Genomic DNA, 21,436 nt, shown 5'->3' with positions numbered 1-21,436 from the left:
GAGAGCTAGGCACCCTGCACACACCTACCACTTTCCATGCTTGGTGATAGGAGAGGGAGCCCAAAGGTTGTCTCAGCATATCCAGGAGGTGCATGTTCCTGAACAACTGACGGTACTTGTGTCCCAGAAAACATTTCCTTTTCTGCACCACAGAAGCATTTCTGATTTCAGCAATACCAAGTAACTTGGAAATGTTTCATTTCTGAATGACTTGCCTTTTGAGGTGATATTCCTGTCTGGATTCTTTGGTTCTTAGAGACAAGCACAAATCACAGAGCTTTTGTCAATAGTCCTCATCTCAAATTCATGTAGAATTCAGCAGATGCCTTTCTGACCTGAAACGCTCTCTCAGATCAGAATGGATTGCTGTCCCACAGGCTCCCGAGTTGTGAGAGACGGCACTGCCAGACATGTGGTCAGAGAGTACAGCTGCAGAAATCTGTGGAATCACTTTAAATACAAAAACAGTTTTTCTCCAACAATTTCCCAATTTAAGTACAGTTTTGGCATGGCATTCTCAACCAGAGATATGAGCTAGAAAATGCCTCTGGGTCCTACTCCCAGCTCTGCCACTAACTCTGTGAGTCAAGTCGGCCAAGTTATTTACTTGTACTTTTTGTTTACCTCCATTCTGCACAGTGTTTTCTGTCCACTCTCCTGTACGCCGTATGTTTTTGATCACACTGTTCTCAAGGCTCTTGGAAAGCCCTCTGACAGAACACCCTCATGCTGCTGCTGCTGCAAGAATAAATTAGACACGAGTTCCTTCTTAAGTCAACAAGACTAGTGTCTTGCTTGGTGCTTGCAGGATTAGGAACTAACTGTCCCTCAGCTGGCATGACTAAGATCTGTGATATCCACTGCTCTCCTACTTAAAACCACCATCTTTTCTTCTCGTCCATTTTCCATCTGGCTCTGCAGGTGCTTCTTTTGCAGGCAAAAAAAGTGAGAAAATCAAACGAAGATACATTTGCTGATCCTTGTATAAATTCACTCAGTTCTACTTCAAAAAGAAGGAAGAAAGAGTATAAAATGACTGACAAAGCTATGAAAACAGTCATTGGTTCACATTAGCAGTGACCACCACTAACACCACTAAGGGAAAAGTCTTACGTACTGTAATAGCAACGAATGTGAAAATTCAGTTATGAAAGTCATCACAACATCACTGGAAGCAATCAGCACTACCCCAGGAGATTAAAAACTCTATTAAGCTTGGAGTGCTGTAACTCCATAGGACATAACCCTCCCAACCTAACTCGCTGGTGCCTTTTACTGTAATCCTCATGCACTGTCAGTTTCTTCACATGACCCCCTCCCGTAGCCTCCCACTGCACTTGCCCCTCTCAAGGCCCCACAGGCAAGGGAGCAGACAGGGCACTGCTGCTGCTCTCTGTGAGCCCCTGTGGCCCCTTCAGCTCAGAGGGTGCCCAATGAGAAACCAGGACTGAGCCAGAAGGGCACAAGTGCAGCACTCCCCAAATCAGACAGAACAGTTAGAGGGGAAGTCTTATCTAGCAGATGAGATGAGGTGATCCAAATTACACTTCTGTCTGATCTTAGGCAAAACACCTCACCCCATCCCTCTGCGTCCCTGCTCAGACTTGCTGCCTTTACTGCATGGTTTGCTTAAGCTGTAAGCTTCTCTGTGGGAGAAGGGGCTGTCCCTTGCTAAATGCATAGACAGCCCTTAGCACTTGGGGACCCCAGCCCAGTGGAGGGCATTCAACTCGTATTGGATTTTAAATAATTTTAATACCTCAAATCTTGACAGGCTCCAAATCTCTGCAAGCACAGAGATTTTCCTTGCCTATCTTTTAATGCTGAAAATAGATTGGCCTTCCGGGGGCATGGGATGCTCCAACTGGCTGAATTATTTCAGGGATTATTTCCAAGTAGTCTGAGGCTTCCTGCTCTTCAGAGAGGAAGGTGCTAAGTGTTGTTTCCACACATCTGCCTTCTAGATGGCTACACTACTGTCTTCTACACAACACCATGCAGCTATAGCACTCTACCATCCTTGTGGCAATTGGTCTGCCCTGACTGTGCAACCTCTACTTACTGCTGACAAAAGACAGCGCTAATGGAGTGTTTTTGCAAAACCACAAATAGTAATTAGACTTTACAAACCTCCCCGGTAGACCAGAAAGAGCCAGGCTTTACCTGGTCATCAGCAGTGCATCAGCATGAGGTCTTCACATCATACCCTCAGCATTTCACATCGCTCAAGATCTCCGGCCACTTCCACTCTGCAGCAGCTCCCTTTCTTAGCACAACCCCTCCATTTTCGTCCAGCTGTCTTTGAGGCTCCTTCCAAGCAGGACAACAGTGGCAATTGATGGCTCTGCCATCTCCTGCTCTGTGACCCACTGCCAGGAACCTGCTCAGCGCAGCAATATGTACTACTAAATCCTGCAAGAGCTAGCAACATCGGCACAGAGACGATGCCAGCCACTGCTGCTGCTGAAGGCAATGATATCTGGCAAACAAAGATTTCCCCATTTTTCAAGCCGATTAAGTAATTTTCTAACAAAGCTGAAGAGAGATGAATTAGGATTAGGATTTTGTTTTAATTTCAATGACTCCCATTTCCCTGTCAATTTGCATTAAAAAGTTAAGAATTACATTTCAGGAAGAAATTCCCCTTCTGATTAAAGAACAATTTGAGTGTCAACTTCTCAATGGCACCTACTCAAAGGCACCAAGGAGCTCTCAGTTATGACATGATTTTGCAATTCAAAGCAGCCAGACCATGCAGGTCTTATGGCTGTGATTTCAGCAGCCTCTGGCTGTAATAGAACTTGCATAAAAATGCTTACGGACATAACCTAAACAATATCTTTCCCCAGCAGATGACACTTGTTGATTTCTGGTACAGACTCCCTACCACCACCTCCAAGCCCTATTATCCTTGACAGCCATGTCAAATCGCGGTGAGATATAAATCAACTCCTTTGCTTAAGGATTAACCTACTCTCAACTGAACCCAGATTGCAAGTGTTGCTGAAAATCTGTAGGCCTTGGAGCTTGCTTGCTCTACTTGCTTCCCTGAATGACATTAACACCACAAAGATGCACTTATGCCCTTCTTTCACAAGCAATCAATTTAGGCAAAGAAGAAAACCCTTGCAACTTCCCTCACCAATTCACATGCCCTTCCTCAGCATCCCTTCAACCTGCTCCTTATCCAGCTACTGAGCACTACATGCATGGCAGTGTTTGGTTAAGATGGAATTGAGACTTCTTTATGCCACATAAGGTCAGTGTAGGAGTAGAAAAATTAAATCCTTCAAATCAACGTGATCCCTGAAGTAAGATAAAGCAGCTTTGTAAAACTCAAAGATCAGTACCAATCTCAGTCTGTGAACCACACTGTTGTGCTGCTCATGAATAGAAATTTAGATATGTTTTTCCTCCTCAAAAATATACAAGAGAAGTTTGCCAGTGTAACATGATGGAAAGCACAGCAACGGCAGCAGAGCAGCAAGGTCTTAGGCTGCAGCTGGGGGCACCGAAATAAAGGAAAGAAGCTGCTTACCTTCAGAACTCATCAGGTACACAGGGATCTCCAGCAAGATACCCTTACCTCCACTGCAAACCCTTAAATGAGGTCTGGGAAGGGATGAATCCTGGCTCGACCCGTTCCAGTCACTCAGGTGCATGGCATTGCATTGCATGCACCTGAGCTCCCCTGGGTTGGCCCTGCCTTCCTACCAGGTGCTCAATCACTGTTTCAAGGAGTGACTTAGCATTTCCACTACATGTCAGATAACCAAGAGTTGCATGAAGTTCGGAACCAAACCTCTTTCAAAACATTCTGTGTACTACTCCTGAAGATGTGATCAGACCTTTGCAGTGTTATAAATGATGGCTAGGTTCCCAGATAGGTAAAAAGATGCAAAGAAAGGGAAACAGTGATAAATTAGAGAGGCAGAATGAGAGAGAGGCAGGTGAAAGTCAGTAGACTTTGGTCTTGCTAGCCATTTTAAGGCAATCATTTTCTTCAACATGACTATTTTGCCATGTTGCAGCACTGCAACCAAACCATAGATGCAGCATCCTGACACAGTACTGCCAAAACCAGGGGGGCTGTCTGAATACCTATCTGCACAACCTGCTGGCAAGGGGCACCAGGCCATCAGCTTTCTGCAGCTGGGACACTTTCAGCACACAGATGCTCCTCCACTCAGTGAAAGCTCTTCAGTGCCCCGTGCTCACAGACATGGCAGGTAAAATAAGCAGCTACCTGGGAAAAACACTATAGCACTCACACTCCTAGGACTGATTGTGTTTGAATGAAAACATCCACATGATTGTCAAAGATAACTACTCATGCACTGTGTTTTGATGATCTAAGCGAGCTTTCTCAAGACGCTACAGAAGCAGTATTCTCCCTATGTTTGCCAGGATACATGCCCAGAAATACAAAAGCCTGCCTTGAATTTGCTTGCAACTTCCTTCCTTTCTAGCTCCACTTACTGCTTGACACTGCTCTCCAGTGCTCATTTCTGGTACACTAGTTGTGTTGCCAGCAGGCCTGAAGAGACACAGCCCCAAAAGGCACAGCTTCTTTCAGAGCTTTTTCCTTCACAGAACATGGAACGGATCCACTTTCATTTTATTTGTATTATGAGAAAGTAAGCAGCAGGAACAGATAAGCACAGAGTAATAAATATAATATCAAGACGATGAAAAAAATAATAATTGTGATTGTGAAGAGCTAATCTGTGCTGCAACTTGCCCAGCCTCGGAGGACAGGGAGACCTCTGCAGGCTCCAGAGGGAAGTCCTTACTGCCACCGGGACTAACAGGAGCAGCTGCAAGCTGCTCTCTGTACCTCATATGCATTGGTTTAATCTACATCAAAGACCTGGAGAAGATTGCCTCCATGACTTCTTCCACCACCCCAGCAGCTTGCAGCCAACCTGCAAATACATTTTTTGTCTGTTGCGGAGGACAGTTACCAGTCCCAGATACACATTCCTGCAACACTTTCTTGGTTTTGCTTTTCTGTTTTAAACTCAGTTCAAAGTAACAGCAAACTCTAGGGTAGGCTCTCCACTAAATACAAAGGGAAGAAATACCACAGCTACCATCTGAATCCTGCACAGCAACAGAACAGAATATGCCAGGGAAACAGGTTAGAAGTTATTTTCAGACCACAGGTCTCATTCCCCAAGGGAGGTACCATCACTCTGAGACAGACATCCCATGCAGAAGGACTCTGGGAGAGCATGCAGCAAGCACTGACAGATGCCTCACGCCTTCACAAAAAGCAGTAGGAAAGCGTGAGCTGAGCATCTTAGAGGTACTGACTGCTGCTGGGTTGCAGCAGGGTCCTGGCAGAAGTTCTTCAGCCACTCTTATCAGCTCATTTCCCACCCTTCCTTCTTCACTTCTAAGATCCCAGGAATCAACCCTACTGAGTCTCCTCTTCAAAAGGTATTTTGAATACAGCTTTGAGCCCAGTCCACTTCTGACATTCACAAAATAAATCATAGAGATGGAGACAGTGGTGGAATGTTTCCGAAGCCCTGAGCACAACCTCTTCCAATGTGCTGCTTGAGAAAGGAAAAGGAAAAACTATCACATGCTGAAATATCACCTCATACCACTGAGGACGCCTGCCTCAATCTGATAACAAGACCTCCTGTACTCCACACAAAGCTGGCAGAGAAGCCTTAATATTGAATCACAATAGGCACAAATAGCATGCTTGAGTTTTTGTTAATTGTTTACAAACTGACTAGCCAGCATTTCTTAAAGAAACAGAACAGAGATCTCAGGCTTCACAGTAAAACTTCATATATTTACCCTCTTTTTAATGGCTGCTCTTTAATTACTTTATAAAAGCAGACTTAGTTTGCCATTATCCCAATAGCTTTAGCATGCAAAGTTGTTTTTTTTTTAGTTTAGGAAATGATTTTTCCTCAGTACGAATGAATGAAACAGGAGCAAAAAATAAAAGAAGCTTAGTTTTTCAAACGAAAGTGAAGATTGTTTTAAACACTGATCTCTTCGCCAGGCAAACAGACAGAGCTGCATCAAAGACAAGTCATGCTGTTTTTCATCGTCCTAAGAGTTAACTCATAGGAGTTTTTTTTTGTTTTTTTTGTTGTTGTTGTTGTTGTTGCTGTTTGTTTTGAAACAAGCAGCTCCTTTTGGAGATAAATATTAAAAACAAACAGAAAAGCCTCCACTTCTATAGAAACAATAACACATCCGTACAAACCTGTGTTTCCTTGGATGTCTTGTCCCTTGGTTAGTGCCAGGTAGGAGAGCAGAGTGCAGTTATTGTCCTGACCTGGCAGAGCTGGCTGCTGCAGAGAGGTGCCAGTGAAGACGACTCCCCAGTTTACATGGCTGATATCAGAGCGTGAGCGGTTGTGTCCTGGCTTGAACGTGGAGGCTTCTTCGTTCTGCACCAGGATGTCATTCACTGACCGAGGCCTGTCCCTCCTCCGCTGACAGATGTTGAAGATGTTAAAAGCAGCAGTCTCCCCCTCTCCAGCCCAAGCAAGGTTGTCAGCAGCTGTTCCCCTCCGCACCACATGCTGATCTTTGGCAGAGAGTGCTGTCTGGGCTTTGGTTTCCAAGAGGCCATTTTTGCAGTGATCCCAAATGAGGCTACTTTTGGCTAAGGAGGCAACGTTCCTTAGATTCCTGCTCTCTGTTATCTGATCAAACACCTCATGCCCAACCAGCTCAGGCACCTCCTGGACACCAAACACCCCAGAGGGCTGCACAATCTTCTCAAGCTTAGTATCAAAACTATTGAAGAAGTCTTCAGTCACTTCCAAGGCAGGGCTAATATCATCAACTTCAAGAGCTTCCATGTCCTGTGCTGCCAGTGGGCCCAAGGAAAATGGTTGCTTCACATCTGCTCTTCGCACACCACTAACTCAGAGATGGTAGGACAAGTCCACACATCAACCACAATCCTTGTGGCAGAGAGGAACTCAACCAATCCTTTTCTTCAGATGTGAGACTGAACACTCATGACAAAGTTGTCTGTAGTCACTCTAGAAAGCACGCTCATAGTGATAGCAGTTCACCTGTAAAGCAAGGCAAAGCAAAGCATCATGTCAGCAAGGGTTTTTTCGCAGATAAATATGTTTATCTGCATCATTCTTTCCACAGTCACAGTGTTTTTTCTCTTCTTGATCAGAGAGCAGGGTGGGCCACCAGATAGGGTGATAAGATAAGGGAATATAAGATAAGGGATACCACTCACTAACCAAAAGTCAGTAGCATCCCTCTAATACGCCATCTAGGGAACTTAGGACAGTTTCCCATCAGACTGCAAAGCAAGCCAACTGACCTCGATTACTTTTTTCTCCTGGATTACTTGCATTCTTTGTCTTAGGACACTGACACTAGTTTGCAACAACTACTTTGCTGCTTGTCTGCAAAACAGAACAGAACAGTCTGTAAACAGAACTGTGATATTTAGTAAATCAGTGCTAATAGGCTGCTGCAGAGCGACTACTGCACATTTCTCTCTAGAGTATTTCTGGGAACCTGTGTGAAATGGTGTGGCAACCTAAATCCCAGAAAGATAATACATCCTATGAGCAAAACAAAATATACCATAACCCATACTGTCATAAAGCTGCAGATCTTTATCTCCCAGCAGCTGATTTGGAAAATCTTAATAGAGAATGGCTTTAAGGCTGGAACTATTGAAGAGCTGTATTGAGCTCACTTCAGGAAGGAAGGGAGGGATATTACACTCCCTGGGGTGCAATAAGGGGGTGCCAAGCTCTGTCTCACCATGCCTTCTAACCTCTCCTTCTTGAAGCTCCATCCATGATGCTGCCGTGCTTGAGGGACATGCAGGGAGGCTAAGTTCAAATAGCGAAAAATCAAGTACGCACATTCTTGGGACCTAGAGACTGGGTGCCAGGGATAAAACAGCTCTCACAGCACCTGGAGCAGGCACACGCAGGATGGCCAAAAGTCAGAGATCTCTGTTTTGACCACATCAGTTCAAGGCCTAAAACCAGCAAAGCTGCATTAGCTCAGAGCTCTGTCTACATTAATACACTCTTAGCAGAACTAATTAGCCTGGACAGGGCTGATAATTAGCAGCTCATTAGCTTGTGAATACTGCTAAGTGCCACCAAGACCCATGAAGATTTACACTTAGCAGGAAAAAACATCTATTAAACAGCATCAAACACACATCATGCTATATTTAAAGTTTTTTGGGTTTTGTTGTTTTCTGTTGTTTTCTTTTTCTTTTTTTTAAATCAAGGACAGTCGATTTACCTTACCCTAGCTTAAATTAGCAAAGCCATTTAAATAGACACTCCTTCCTTATGTCACAGGAAGGAAGGAGACCAGCATCCCTCAAAGAAGGGCACAGAGTCCTGGAGCACAAAACCTCCACAGGCACTCGCTGGCCTCCTCCCTCCCGCTGCTGTGGCCACAACACTCATGCTGGAAAGCAGCAGCTCAGCCTCCTGCGTCACAGATCAGCATTTCAGACCATCATCTCTCTAACCACATTCCAATTAAAATAAATAAATAAACAAATAAATAACCACATAACTCTGGAAACTTCAGGGCTTTACGCTGAGATCTTTCTCCCCCATCTTTTTGCAAGGATTCTCTTCGTTTTTCTCACAACAAACCAGTACTAAGACAAACTGAAGATACACTAATGGTAGAGCCAGAACCAAAATGGAGTGCTGAACAAAACAGATACGGAGTGGTTTCAAATCAGAACAGTATAGGAACACTCTTTGCAAAGCTGTGCAATAGTACTAGTTGATGGCAGTGGGAAATGAAGCCACTCCAATCACATCCACTCTGTCACCTTAAAGGAGCAAAGTTCACTCTCATAGATCATTCCTGCCATTTACCCCAGAGCAGCATTCTGCTCGTGGTACCTCAGAGCTCCAGCAGCCTGAGGAACACAGTGTGTTTCAACCCATCCACTTACTCCACATCCTCCCATGGTATGTCTTTAAAGTAAGAATGGTATTTGGAAATTGCAAAACCACAAAAGGCTTTCACTTGAACAAAAGCAGCACCAGCACAACCCCATGCCAAGAGAGCTGCAGGCGGACCACACAGAGGCACTGCCTCCTGAGTTGGCAGAGAACACAGCCCTGCTCTCACACAAGCACCGGAGCAGAAATCACTCTAGAAGGGTTTGTGACATGCCACTGAAACACTGCAGAGGAAGACTTTCAGTGGTAGCACATGCAGTTCTTTATTCTAAATCATCAGGAAAGGTGAAAAGGGACAGGAAAAAAAATGACACTTACATCAACAGGTTTGTCCTTAACTGCTGGAAGCCATGCCTCATGTGGCTGCATGTTTCTCTGGATCCTAGAGACTGGAATTTCCAGTCATGCAGCCACACATAGTAGAACTACAGCTGACCTCATGTCCGGGGAGATGCTGAATCACAGAGTCATGAGAAGATGGCAGGCCCTGCATCATATGGTATGCAAAAGGCAACACTCATATCCCCTACATCTGCTGATCAGTCCTGCTCAATAGGTACAGGCAATGTGACCGCAGTGGCAGGCAGATCACATCCTACTACACCTAGAGCCTCCTCAGGTCAGAGAAAGAGTTGTGCCATGTGAGCAGTGGCTCCCTCAGCACGGGGATTCAATGAATCTCCATAAGCACAAGCTGGCATCTTCTGACAGTGACATTCAGCAAAGATTTCTTTCAGACTTTTAAAGGGATTTTGTGACAAATGAATGCAAGTTCTGATATGCCAGTAAACAGATCCATCTGAATCTCCTCCAGGAGAGAAAACAGTGGAAATCACTCCTTTCACATAAGAGCAAAAAGGGAAAACAATACATTAGGATGAACTCCTTTAAAATTACTATCACATGTATTGCCTCATGTATTGCTTCTCAGAAACACCTGAAATTTTCCAAGGACATTCAGCCTAGGATAGTGAATATAACAAAGAGGGATGCATCAGCTCAGACTACTAAAAACTGCCAAAGCTACAGGCCGCTGTAAGAAACCTTAACCAAAATTGGTGAAGGCAGTGCATTGTTCTTAGCAAAAACTGCTCAGCATCAGTTTGTAGCAGCTGAAAAATAGCTGCTGTAGATACAGCTTCCGTCCACAGATGTGCAACAGTCAGATAATGAACGCTCACAACATGAGTTAAGTCTTTACTATCACGAGAGCATAACGGCCACATTACTCATAGCAGAGGCAAGCAGCAGTAACTGCAGGTCATGCCACACGAGACATAGAGTTTCCATTTAGTTAGGGTTACACAGAGCCTCAAGAAGCCACAAGGGCCAACCTAGCTGACAAAGCAATGTGGTCACAGAGGAAAACCATGGATGACAAATGCCAGAGAATGTATGCTGGAACAGATATTTCCAATTCCTGATGTGCTTTTCTGAACCCCATCTTCCAGGAAGAACACCTGGGCACCACACTGCAATTACTAGCAGGGAAGACGCAAGGGCAGAAAGTAAACCTGCAAGCAACAAACCTCCATGACGGCACTCACTGCGTACCCCCAGCTCAAGCATCATGACCAGGACTGCTCATTCTAGCTCGAGCAGGAGAGAAACAAGACTACAGAGATCCATTTAGCTCTGTAATCCCCTCAAGATAAATATCAGACATCTTTCTGTTCGCTTGCCTAAGGAAAAAGGGTTTGTGCCACCGTCCTGCCTATCTTCCAGTTGTTCTCCTTCCCTCTCTTTTGAATTATGCAGGCAAATTCAACTAGATGTGGCCGTATGGTAGTGTCTTTAAAGATACAGTTCTTGCATTTGTTAAATACTGGGTAGAAAACGGGAAAATTTCTGCTAAAGGGGAGGCAAGCAAGACCCAGTCCATCTTCCTTTTCAGAAGTGCCACCACTCGAGTCTCTTCAAGCATAACTGTTAGCATTACATAGATCTGAAAACACCAGGAATTAGAAAAGAAAGGAGACATGACATGATTTAGTAAGAAAGCAGCCAGGTTGATTTTGTTGCTCACAGGATCTTCTCAGAGAGTAAGTGATAAAGGCGTATACATAAAGTGATGAGTTTCAGTTATACACAATAGATAAGTAAGGGTCTTCTCCTTTTTTTCTTGTATTTGGAGAGAGAATTAGAAAGGAACCATCAATGACATACACAAGCAATATTTTCAGGAGGAAACATATAAACAAGAGGAGTGCCCAGCCAGACAAAAGATAGAAATACATAAGTAATACGGTTTTACCATTTCGTAAGGACTCTTAAAGTCAAATTCTCTGGCAGAGAATTTGGCATTTCTGAGAATTCTCTCTCAAGACCACAAGAGGAGTTTCACAGGTTACCTATCTGCAAACAGAGCAGTTGTGCCTCAGTTCCTGGAAAGCTCACCCCATCCCCTTCTCTGCACCTTGGAACCTGCTGAGAGAACAGGCTGCACTTACCACACACTGCATAGCAACTGTGGGCTGAAACCCTTCTGTATGCAGGAAAACAGAACAGAACATTATTTTGGAACATTTGGTAACAATTTGGTAGCAGAGCAGATTCAGGCAGCCACAGTAACCCTTACTGCTTGCGTGCTGCAGATTTAGACCACTAACAAGCCCAACTCATGTCTGTGACAAGGTCGGTCTAACTAAGAGGTTATCTGAAGATGGACATACAACCACCTTGAGCAGAACCACTGGGGCTGGTGCAGCTGATATCCAATGAACTTTTCTGTCAGTCAGCTCTGAGCCACCTCAGCCTGTGACCTCTCTTTGAGCGGTACCTTGAAAAATCAGAACCTATGGGCTCTGCTCTACAAGCTTTAGCTCTGAGGGTCCCATCGGCCAAGCACTGCACAGAATCTAAATGGGATGCACTTAGGAGAATGACTGTCCTTGAAAACCAGTATGCTGTGCAGAATCCCTAATAAAATCATTAGGGAGCTGAAGACTTAGGAGCTACTTCTAAATTAAGAAGTTGTGATGTATTTGTCAGGTGGCACACTCAAGTTGCTAGAAGAGAGGATGATGACATACAGGTGGCTGCCAAAGTCTTTACCACCATTTTTATACTCTGCTGGCAAAATGAAGCTGAAAAATTGAGGCAGCAAAATGTAAAGTACTGCACAGTGCCATTCTTCCAGCATCTCTCTGCTCTAACTAGACAGCAGATGACATTTTGTTTTCAGTATAGCAAGGCCTACTCAGCAAACACTCTCAGTGATCTGACCACCAGCTTTCTCATTCTCCCAGCACAAGATAAGTGTTATCCCCAGTAACGCAGCATGCAAACTTATTAGATTCACTTAAATCTCTGAACTAAATGCCTCACAAAAAAAAAAAAAGAAAAAAGAAAAAAGACAAAACTACATTACTTTTTCATATGGAACAGGCAACTGGAGTTTCAAGGAGATTGACATTTGGTACTCAACGGTCTTACATGGCCTGAAGAATTGACTTTAGATGACATTTCTAAAGCACCTTTCGAAAAGTCTCTTCCCCCAGTATCCAATTGAGTGATTAACTGCTTAAAATGTTCAGACAATTCTAGTTTACTGTGTCACATGGAAGAACTTGATTGATAATCAGGCACAAGCCATCCATGTTCAAAAGGAGCTTACAAAAACTGGAGAAAAATGCCTTCTGGTCAGAAATGCTTGCCTGTAGGGCCAGGCGCCTGAGAAAATAACTGAATGTAAGCACAATCACTTCTGTGGTGCAAAATCACCTGCTTGCTATGGTCTCCCTGAAGGGCAGCAATGAGCTTTTCCTCACTAAAGGAAGAAAAAGAAAAAAAAAAAAAAAAGATAAAGAGGAGAAAACAGGGTGAAAGCAGAATGTCACACTCTGTGAGGAGAAGCAGACATTTATGTAAGGGTACACAGGTATCACTCTGTGGAAGCACAGACTTCCTCAACTGCAGATCTGCCCCATTGCTTTACCAAAGAAACTCCCCATACATCCTCACTCTGCGTGGCAAACTAACACACTGCAGCTATAAATACCTCATCCAGCAATGAGCACACATTATTAACGAATAATAAACAGTACTTGTAATACACCTTTCATTTTAACTGTACTTCGGAAAAAGTAATCAAAATGAAATAACTCTGAGCTGAGGAGTGCACACCAGAACAAAGTGCAGGGTATGCAAGCACTGTGCAAATCTCCACCTGTGCAGCAAGACACATGGCTGATCGGACATTGCCACTGTGATGTACCACCTTATCTGCTGAGAGGAAACGGGAGAACTAGTACATGACTAAGGACAGAAAACATTTTTCTGGTTAGCACAACTAAAATTGTGAGTATCTCTCCAGTCCATATGTTCTAGAAGAACTATGCTGAAGAGAAGATCCTGTTTGCCTTTTATGTATTTAACAGAGATCAGAAATGAAGGCATTTTCATTTTGTCCCCATGAGCTCTGAATAGAAATGAAAGGCATATGTCACTCCTGAGGATGTTGTTTTGTAGTACTCATTTCCAGAGGCTGCTGGAAATCAGGCTGCTGAGCTGTCAGCTGCTGTGTGCAGCAATGTTCTGCCCGGCGTGCCTCCCTTGCTGCCTGGAGGTGGCCATGTTTAAGTAATGAAGGACACATACAAGGGGGGCTGCCAGATAAAGATATTTATCTCCTTATAAGTAGGACAAGGGGACAATAAGAAGCTTTGGGACTTTTTTTAGATGAGGCACCCTAGCCAGTATAAATAGTAATGCAATAAGTGAATCTTTTGCCAGCTATGCCAGCCTACACAGTTAACTTTCAGTTAGCTCCGCAGAACAGCTTCTCTGAGGTGCACCAAGCAGGGAGTAACGAGCATGACCCAGCTGAGCCAGCACAGCCCAGCATGCCCCACACCTGCCAATAACAGATACTACTGCCTGCAGGCAACGAGAGCCAGAGACACAGCATCTCCACAAGAACACGGGAGACATTTATTCTCTAAGCTTTTAGCAAGGCCAAAAGAAAATACAGACTTGAATTCCAAACCTGTCCAACAAACAGACTTCTGAGCAGCCCCAATCTGCAAACACGATCAACTCCTTGCTGGGGTACCCAGTGAGCTCTGCTGGGACACTGCAAGGCAGACACAGGGAGACACGGTCTCCCCTCAACTACTGGTGGCTGAATGTCAATGCTGATGGGACTACATTTTTAATAACAAATTCATTTCTAACCTCAATCGAAGCCCTCTTTCTTACCTTTCAGATAGCGGGGACCACTATGGTTTGATACATTTATCTCTAGGCATGAGGCATAAGAGAAAGAGAGTACAAAGGACTCTCGGCACAGCAGCACAGCGACCCAACGCCTCTGGTCCCAGCAGCCCTGCCCCAGCTACCGGCCCCTGCAGGCTCCTTCAGCACAGCTACTGTCATCAGCTGATTCTTCCAGCACAAACACCTGCTGTTCTCTAATTCAAACTATAACTTTATTACAAGAGATCTTTGCAGAAACAACTAGAAACCTCAAAACATCAAATCAAACCGCAACACTAACAACACGGTGGGCTACAGCTCTGTAGGAATGGTGCACCAATTACAGCCTGCTTTCTGTACACAGTGCCATGTTTTGTGTTTTAAATTTCTGATTCTTTAATCTCGGCTTAATGCACATAATTTTTCCATGCAAGATGAACACACCATGTAAGTGATGAGATGAAAACTCCTCTTACTTTCAGTGGGTGTTGGTCCCACCGAGAGGCAGATGCTTTTGTTCCTACATACAGCAACTTGTTGTAGTCACCCGGTGGGATGATGCAGCGCCTAAAATTAGACTCGTCTGTAAATCCTAACGGATCAGGGCGGTCAGCCCATATCTGCAGAGCAGAGAACAGATGAGGCACAAACCACGATTCCATCTGCCAGGCTAAATCCACCCTTCTGCGGCACCCCAGGTCGGCCCGAGCCCATACGGCCGGTGCCTCCCGCGGTCTCAGCGCTGTCTTTGCCCGGGCGCCCGCTGCACAAAAGCGGCGGTTTCGGTGACGCACGATTAGACCGCGGCACCGGTCGGAACGAAGCCGAGACGCTCGCCGAAAATGCGGAGAGACGCAGGGCCGGGGCTCTCCCGGGGACACGGCCCGCTGCCGCGTCCGTACCATGGGCGCCGGCCGGCCGAGCGCGGGCGTCGCCCCTGCGTCCCGGGGAAGGCGGCCCCGCGGAGCGCCCGACCCGCAGCGGACGCGCGAGGTTTACCTGGCCGCCGCGCCGCGAGGAAGGGGCTCCCGGCGCCCCGGGCCGAGCGGAGCGGATCCGCCGGCACACGGCACGGCCCCTCTCGGCGCGACCGCGTCCCGCCGCAATCCCGGCCCGGCCGCCGCGGGAAACGGCGCCGCGGCACCAAGGTTCCTGCCGCCGCCTTCGGGGCCGCCCGCGTCCGGCCTCGGCAAAGGGACCGCGAGCCGGGGGGCGGGGAGCGGCCGAGGCTCACGCACCTGGGCGGCCTCGAGGCAGGCGGCGGTGCGAAGGACTCCGCGCCGGAACGGGTCGGTGCAGCGAGCGTCGCCTGCGGCAGCGGGGGCATCTCCGGTGCAACCCGGCACCCGGGGAGAGCCAAGCTGCGAGGCCATAAAACCCTTCGTTTCATTAGAATGCAGCGCGGGACCCCACCCAAAAACACGGGATGCGCAAAAACAGCCCGCAGGCACACTTAACTGAGTGAAGCCCGGTAACCTCAGCCCCGTGCCCGATAGCACCCAGCAGCGTGACGCCGCAGGCTGTGCACGTGGGCACGGAGCTGGCGAGGTAGTGCTACACCAAGCTGCTGAACCGAGCCCGTAGCGGGGATCCACAGCCAGCAGTGCGAGAGGGGTCTGGAGCCTTTCATAAGAGGACTGCTAAGAAAGCAACAGGGGAACATTGCTTTCTTGAGAATCATAGAATAGAATCATAAAATCATCCAGGTTGGAAAAGACCTCTAAGGTCACCTAGAGCACCTACCATCAATACTGTCCACTAAAGTATGGCTCTCAGTGCTGCATCTCCAAAGCTCTTGAACAATTCCAGGGATGATGACTCCACCAAACACAATCATAGAATCATTAAGGTTGGAAAAGATCTCTTAGATCACCTAGTCCAAACATCTGTGCACATCTTTCTCACACTGGTCATAGGGACTAAACAATGATAAGCATTTCACCTGAAGGAGATTGAGACTTCATCCCCTTTCTAAATCATATTTTCACATCACTGATTCCTCACGTACTCCTCTGCCACAGCTTTTTACAACAGACCCCTCCTGGGCAAGGACCTCTGTGTTTCCTTTTTTTTTAATGCAACAGACATCTTTCTGAGCCTGTATGACACTGGGGAGAACAAACGGCCAGCCTTATCCTTCAAGGCTGCAGTATGACAGGCTCCCATTCTCAAGAAATCTGAACCTTGGAAAATGTCCTTCTTCTAACTTTACATATTGAAGAACATAAATTTCAGATCACAGACTCATAGAATCACTAAGGTTGGAAAAGACCACTAAGGTCTAATCATCAACCTGCCACCTCCATGTCCACAAATGTCACTAGGTTGCAGCACTTTTCACCCTTTAAAGATATTGCCATCCTCTAGCATGACAGGAGCCATTGCAAGCTAAAGACCTGGCACTGGTTGTTGCGTTGACATCCAGCTTGGTGCCCTCACTCAGCAGCCATCAGCACACAGCCTGACATCGTGCCCAGGTGCCTTTGGTGGTAAACCTCATGAGAAAACAAACTGTGTGCCCACCTGACGAGGACACACATGGGGTCATTTTCACACTACCTGACCATCTATTAAACTTCAGACCTCTAACAAAAGCTGAAGTCAATGCCAAAAGGAGAACGTGGCTCTTTCAGCTAACTCTGAAAGTGAAACTCAGCTGCTGTCTTTCTGTAAGACCTTGCAGGACTGAGTGCTCTTCTTTAATCTGAATGACTCCCATAAATACAGCAGAACTCTTCTCCAAACCCCAAACTGTTGGACTGTACGTTACCAAGATTAGCTCCTTTTGATGACAGTCCAAGCATCTCCCTCTTTAAATGGGGAACTCTCTGGAACCCTTTAGGCCGGCACCACGTGGAAGGACGAATGCCAATTTACAAGATCCAGCAGCTCACGCCGGCTGAGCGTTAGACCACCGCCTCTGAAGCAGAGCCTTTTTTCACACGTTTTAATTACGGACTCCCTAGGTGGAAGCTATTACCTCGCAGAAAGGCCGCTAACTGGCACGTTCAGTGCAAGATGAAACCTTTCCGATAATTGTTCCTTGAGTTCATGTTTGTGAAAATAAATATCATCAGATGATTAAATTAAACACCACAGCCAGCCCAGCAATACGCCGTTCTCACTTATCGTGCGGGAAGAAGATCAAAGAGAGCGATTCAGGTAGAGCCGTTCCAGCTCGGGTTGGTAGCTGCCTATTGAACACACTAATTAGCCCTGCTCGGGGGGCGCAGTGCGGAATTAACCCTCCCGAAATCTGCCATTCCCGTGTTCCACGAGCACCCGGATGCAGAGGGACTCTGCGAAGCCCCGACCCGACCTCAGGGTCTCTCGGGCTCCGTCCCCCGCAGCGCCCCCTCCGGCAGCCCCCATCCGGGAGGTGCTTCTGGGGGCGCCGCGCCCCCGCCCGCCGTGCCGAGCCTTCCCCGGGCGGAGCGGGGCGAAGCCGCCCCCCGCCGGCCCCGAGAGCTCCGCTATTCTTCTGCTAATGGGATTGGCACCGCTTAAAGCGGTCTGCGCGGGTATTGTCTGCGGCCGCAGCAAGAGAAACATTATTCAAAGGCCATTCAGGCCCTAAAAGAAGCGGCAGAGCAGAGTAATTATCGGAGACTCTCCATTAACGAGGGCATCTTTGCTCTTTGTCTGTGTTGGTTTAATAAGGGCCGCTAATGGGGCCGGGGGAGGGGCGGGCTAATGCTTCTAAACAAACCCCCTCCTTTCTCCCCCGCTGCTGAGCTCCGCCGGCCTGATGGGCGCTGACAGCCGGCCTGGAGCTGCCGTACCGGGCTGACCCCGGGACCACGCGGGGTGCCCCCGGCCGGGCCCGCCGGCGGCCGCCCGTGCTCCTGGGAGCAGCTCCGCGCTGCCCGGCCCCGCACAGCGCCCGCCCGACCTCTCTCATGTCACCCCGTGACCCTTCGCGGCTGGGCACGACGCGCCGATGGCTGTAATGGGAAACGACGGCTAGACGGAGCTCCCGCAGCAGAGGCCCGTGCTGCTGCCCGCACCCGGGAGGTGCTACGAGTCGCACCGAGCATCCCGCACCGCAGCCGGGTCCAGCGCAGACAGTGGCTCCTATCTGCCGGTGAGGTGGAGGGAAGGCCAGCACGAACCTCCAACCTGATGGCCTGCACCGCTGTCCTCCAGAACACACAGATAAAGCCTTCTGAAGACCTCCAGATTGTTCCGAGTGCCAGGTTTGAGGGGTCTGTTTCAGAGGCACTTTGCAGTATCACAGGGTAAGGCACGCACCGGTCACTTCAACATGGAAATGTGGACAAGAGGTCTCAGGATGTCGCTGCAAAAGACAGCAATCAAACAGTGCACTGTAACAACACACAAGTAATAAGCCAGAGGAACAGTGCAGCTCTTTCCAGCTGTAACACACAAAGTGCTGTGGATACAGGGCTGTGGACAGCAGGGCTCATTTTTAGCCAGCTATGAAACCAAAAAAACGATCAATGAAATGACTCCCACAAGTTTGTGCAAGTTTTTTGTTTTTGTTTTAAATCAAAACCAAACCTCAGGCACCACTGTTCTTTCATGCAGAACTTCTAGTTCACCTCCAAAAGCCACAGCTCTAGTGGATGGTTGCACTGCACAACTAACTTGTGGGCTACAAAGACAAAGCAGTGCCTGAGACCTGCATGCGTGCAGCCTTGGGATGGCACCTATGGGACAGCTGATACCAGTGCTGTCTTTCATTAGGAGGAATGAGTTTATCTAGATGAGGTATGGAATAAATGCCTCCATATGGGCACCCACCAAGCCCTCTCCTGAAGCAAATGTCCTGATGCTAATGGTTCATCACAAGCAGACAAACAAAAAACCATGGAAACTTTGGGTTGTTCTCAGCATTTGACCAGCAAGTAAAGGTCTTGCAACAAAAGAAACTCTTTAAGTGCTGTCTCCTCTCCATGAGAGCAAAACATCTCAGAACACCCTTGCAAGCCAAAAAGAGCACTCATTTCACATGAAGGGAGCTGAGACATGGGGAAATTAAACTGGTAATACCTGATTGTCACTCTTGGCAGACAGAGGAGTGGACACAGTTCATTCTTGAGAGAATTAGCATGGTGTTCTGCAATCAGCGGTATTCCCTGTCCTTGCTTTGAAGCATTCTGTTTCAAGGATCACACTCCTGAAAAAGTCATCAGTTTTCAGTATGTAATTCCTCATGTTAATAACAGCTACTGTCCACATATTTTTTCTTTTTAGAAAAATAATCATTATACACATTCAGGGAAACTGCTTTTGCCTATGGAATTTGCAATCTAAATTAGGAAGTTAATACAGAGCACACAGGACCTGGCCTCTGATTATAAGTTTTGCTTTGCTTAAGCATTATCCTTCTTTACCACTAACAGATAACACAGATAGCTTTGTTCTGAGAATGCTAACATGAGATTTGAACAAAAACAAAACCATGACTTGGAAGGGGTAATTGAGATCTAGTTGATACCTAAAGCAAAAATGAATGAATGAAGAGATAAACAAAACACATACACACACACACACCAAACAAAACCCAAACAACTGATTGATAGCTTTAAAAATATTGGTACCACGGAAAAAAAACAAATTGCAGCAATGGGAAAGGAAAGATGGCCATGGTCTGCGACAAAGTCGTGTCATGAAAAAGAAGAGCTCTGAGCTTCAGCATGAAGGAGAACTCAGTGAGTAGTTTGTGCTGGGCAGGCTGAAATGACATGGACCTGGAAGGGAGCAGAGCTCCTACCAGTGAGAGATAGGGGGGGGTGGTAAGATATCAGCAGGTCTAGTTCTTGGAACTGCAGTCAGAGTAGCACAGCTGAAGGTGAGGTATCTGGTATGAAATAGATGGGAACACTACAAATAAGCAGGGAATGACTAAATCTGCCCTGTGACTACTTTTTCATTTACTAGTTCTCCCTTTTTTCTTTATATTCATCCTGCAAGTATTTGAGGCTGTCAGACAATGTTTAAGTAGATTAATTCCAGGTTACTCTGCTTCACTCTGCTGCTGTTATCCTGTCACACTTAAACTGATCTGAACCCCACCAATGCAGCAAACATGACTGTGCTGGCTGCACATTTTTGCATTTGCCCTGAACTGAGTTTGAGCTCATCAATGTAAATTTGAACCATTTTTTAATTGAATCCATGCCTTGACATCTAAGGGAAAATGAAAAGGAGTTAGAAGAGTCAAAAGATGCCTTTCCAGAAAATCAGCTCTGTATGTCTGCAAACTATTGTGAGCAGAAGACATTGAAATATGGGGTGGGAAGCAGCTATTAATCTGTGTAAGTGCACTTCAGTTTAGTTCAGTGTTATTTCCTGGTTTTGTCTCCACATCCTTTCATCTCTCTCTAGAAAACATCTTGCTTTGCCAGCTTAGCAAAAACCTTTCCCTTCAATGCCCTCAGCTGGCATTTGTCACACCTGCCCTCCTCTGTACTCCTGATGCCCTTTCAGTGAGCAAGAGGTGCCAGGGGAAGGTCCCCTAGTCACAGACACTGACCTGACCTGGTCTCAGGACACTACTCACTGCCCCAGCAAAGCCTTTAATACAGCAGACAGGAGAAATATTTATACCAACACACAATATCTACACCAGCCAGCACCAATCCTGCCTGTTTGGGGATAAGGAATAATGCTGACACTTCAGTGCTGTGAATAGAGACTTGAAACCAATTCTATCTAGAAGAACCTGAGATATCAGAGCTTTAAAAAAAGCAATCTGCCTGTTCTAATAAAATAAATTAAAAAGAAAGAAAGAAGGAAAGAAAGAAAGAAAACAACTGGCTTATTTAGTTGCTGCTTCTAGGGACTTGCTCTCCTCATAAGTGAAGTTACAGCCAGACCTTCAGCATCTGAGTCTGCACTCCTTCACAGCGACTGTTCTGCTTAGTGCTGATCTCATCAGCAAACAGCATCTGGGGAAAAGCAAAAAGATTGGGTTGCTGCTGCACTCCTGAGATTTCTGCTAACGTAGCCACTCAGGTGCAGCTACAGTTAGATACAGTTAGAGTTTGTGCAGCCCCAGAAGCTCTCTCTGCTACATGAGGAGTAAAGACATGAATGTATCCCACACGTACCTTCTCCATTGCTTGCAACTCCTATACAAATACTTCCCGAGAGCCCAAATCCTTTTACCTCAAGTATCTACCCATTACCGCACTCATGCTCAAAGGATATCCACCATTTTGTAAATGCTGAGTAGCGTGTGCTATAATAGTCTCAGCTTTTCTTTTTTTCTAAATAAAAATGATGCCATTGGTGTCCATGGAGATGAACTACTTGGG

General features: G+C 46.4%; 1 protein-coding gene across 5 annotated transcripts in view; it reads right to left on the bottom strand.

Moving 5' to 3' along the window:
- The window catches only part of PLEKHM3 (pleckstrin homology domain containing M3), a 100,094-nt gene extending 84,805 nt beyond the window's left edge, over positions 1-15,289 (bottom strand). For 3 of the 5 annotated variants that reach the window (XM_085228022.1, XM_085228017.1, XM_085228020.1), the window contains exons 1-2: positions 15,153-15,289; positions 6,233-7,055 (exon numbers count right to left, since the gene is read on the bottom strand). In XM_085228022.1, the coding sequence (XP_085084148.1) occupies positions 6,233-6,836 (604 nt within the window). In that variant the 5' untranslated portion in view covers positions 6,837-7,055; positions 15,153-15,289. Of the gene's footprint in view, positions 1-6,232; positions 7,056-9,275; positions 9,429-14,629; positions 15,104-15,152 lie in introns of those variants that run through there. The other 2 variants (XM_085228019.1, XM_085228018.1) reach the window with 2 other exon arrangements.
- Positions 15,290-21,436: the final 6,147 nt, after the last annotated feature.

Source organism: Meleagris gallopavo, chromosome 7 (genome assembly GCF_905368555.1).
Source record: "Meleagris gallopavo chromosome 7, MGAL_WU_HG_1.1, whole genome shotgun sequence".
Taxonomy (NCBI): Eukaryota; Metazoa; Chordata; class Aves; order Galliformes; family Phasianidae; genus Meleagris; species Meleagris gallopavo.
The sequence above is the reverse complement of the archived record's forward strand: the minus strand, read 5'-3'. Positions and strand labels throughout refer to the sequence as shown.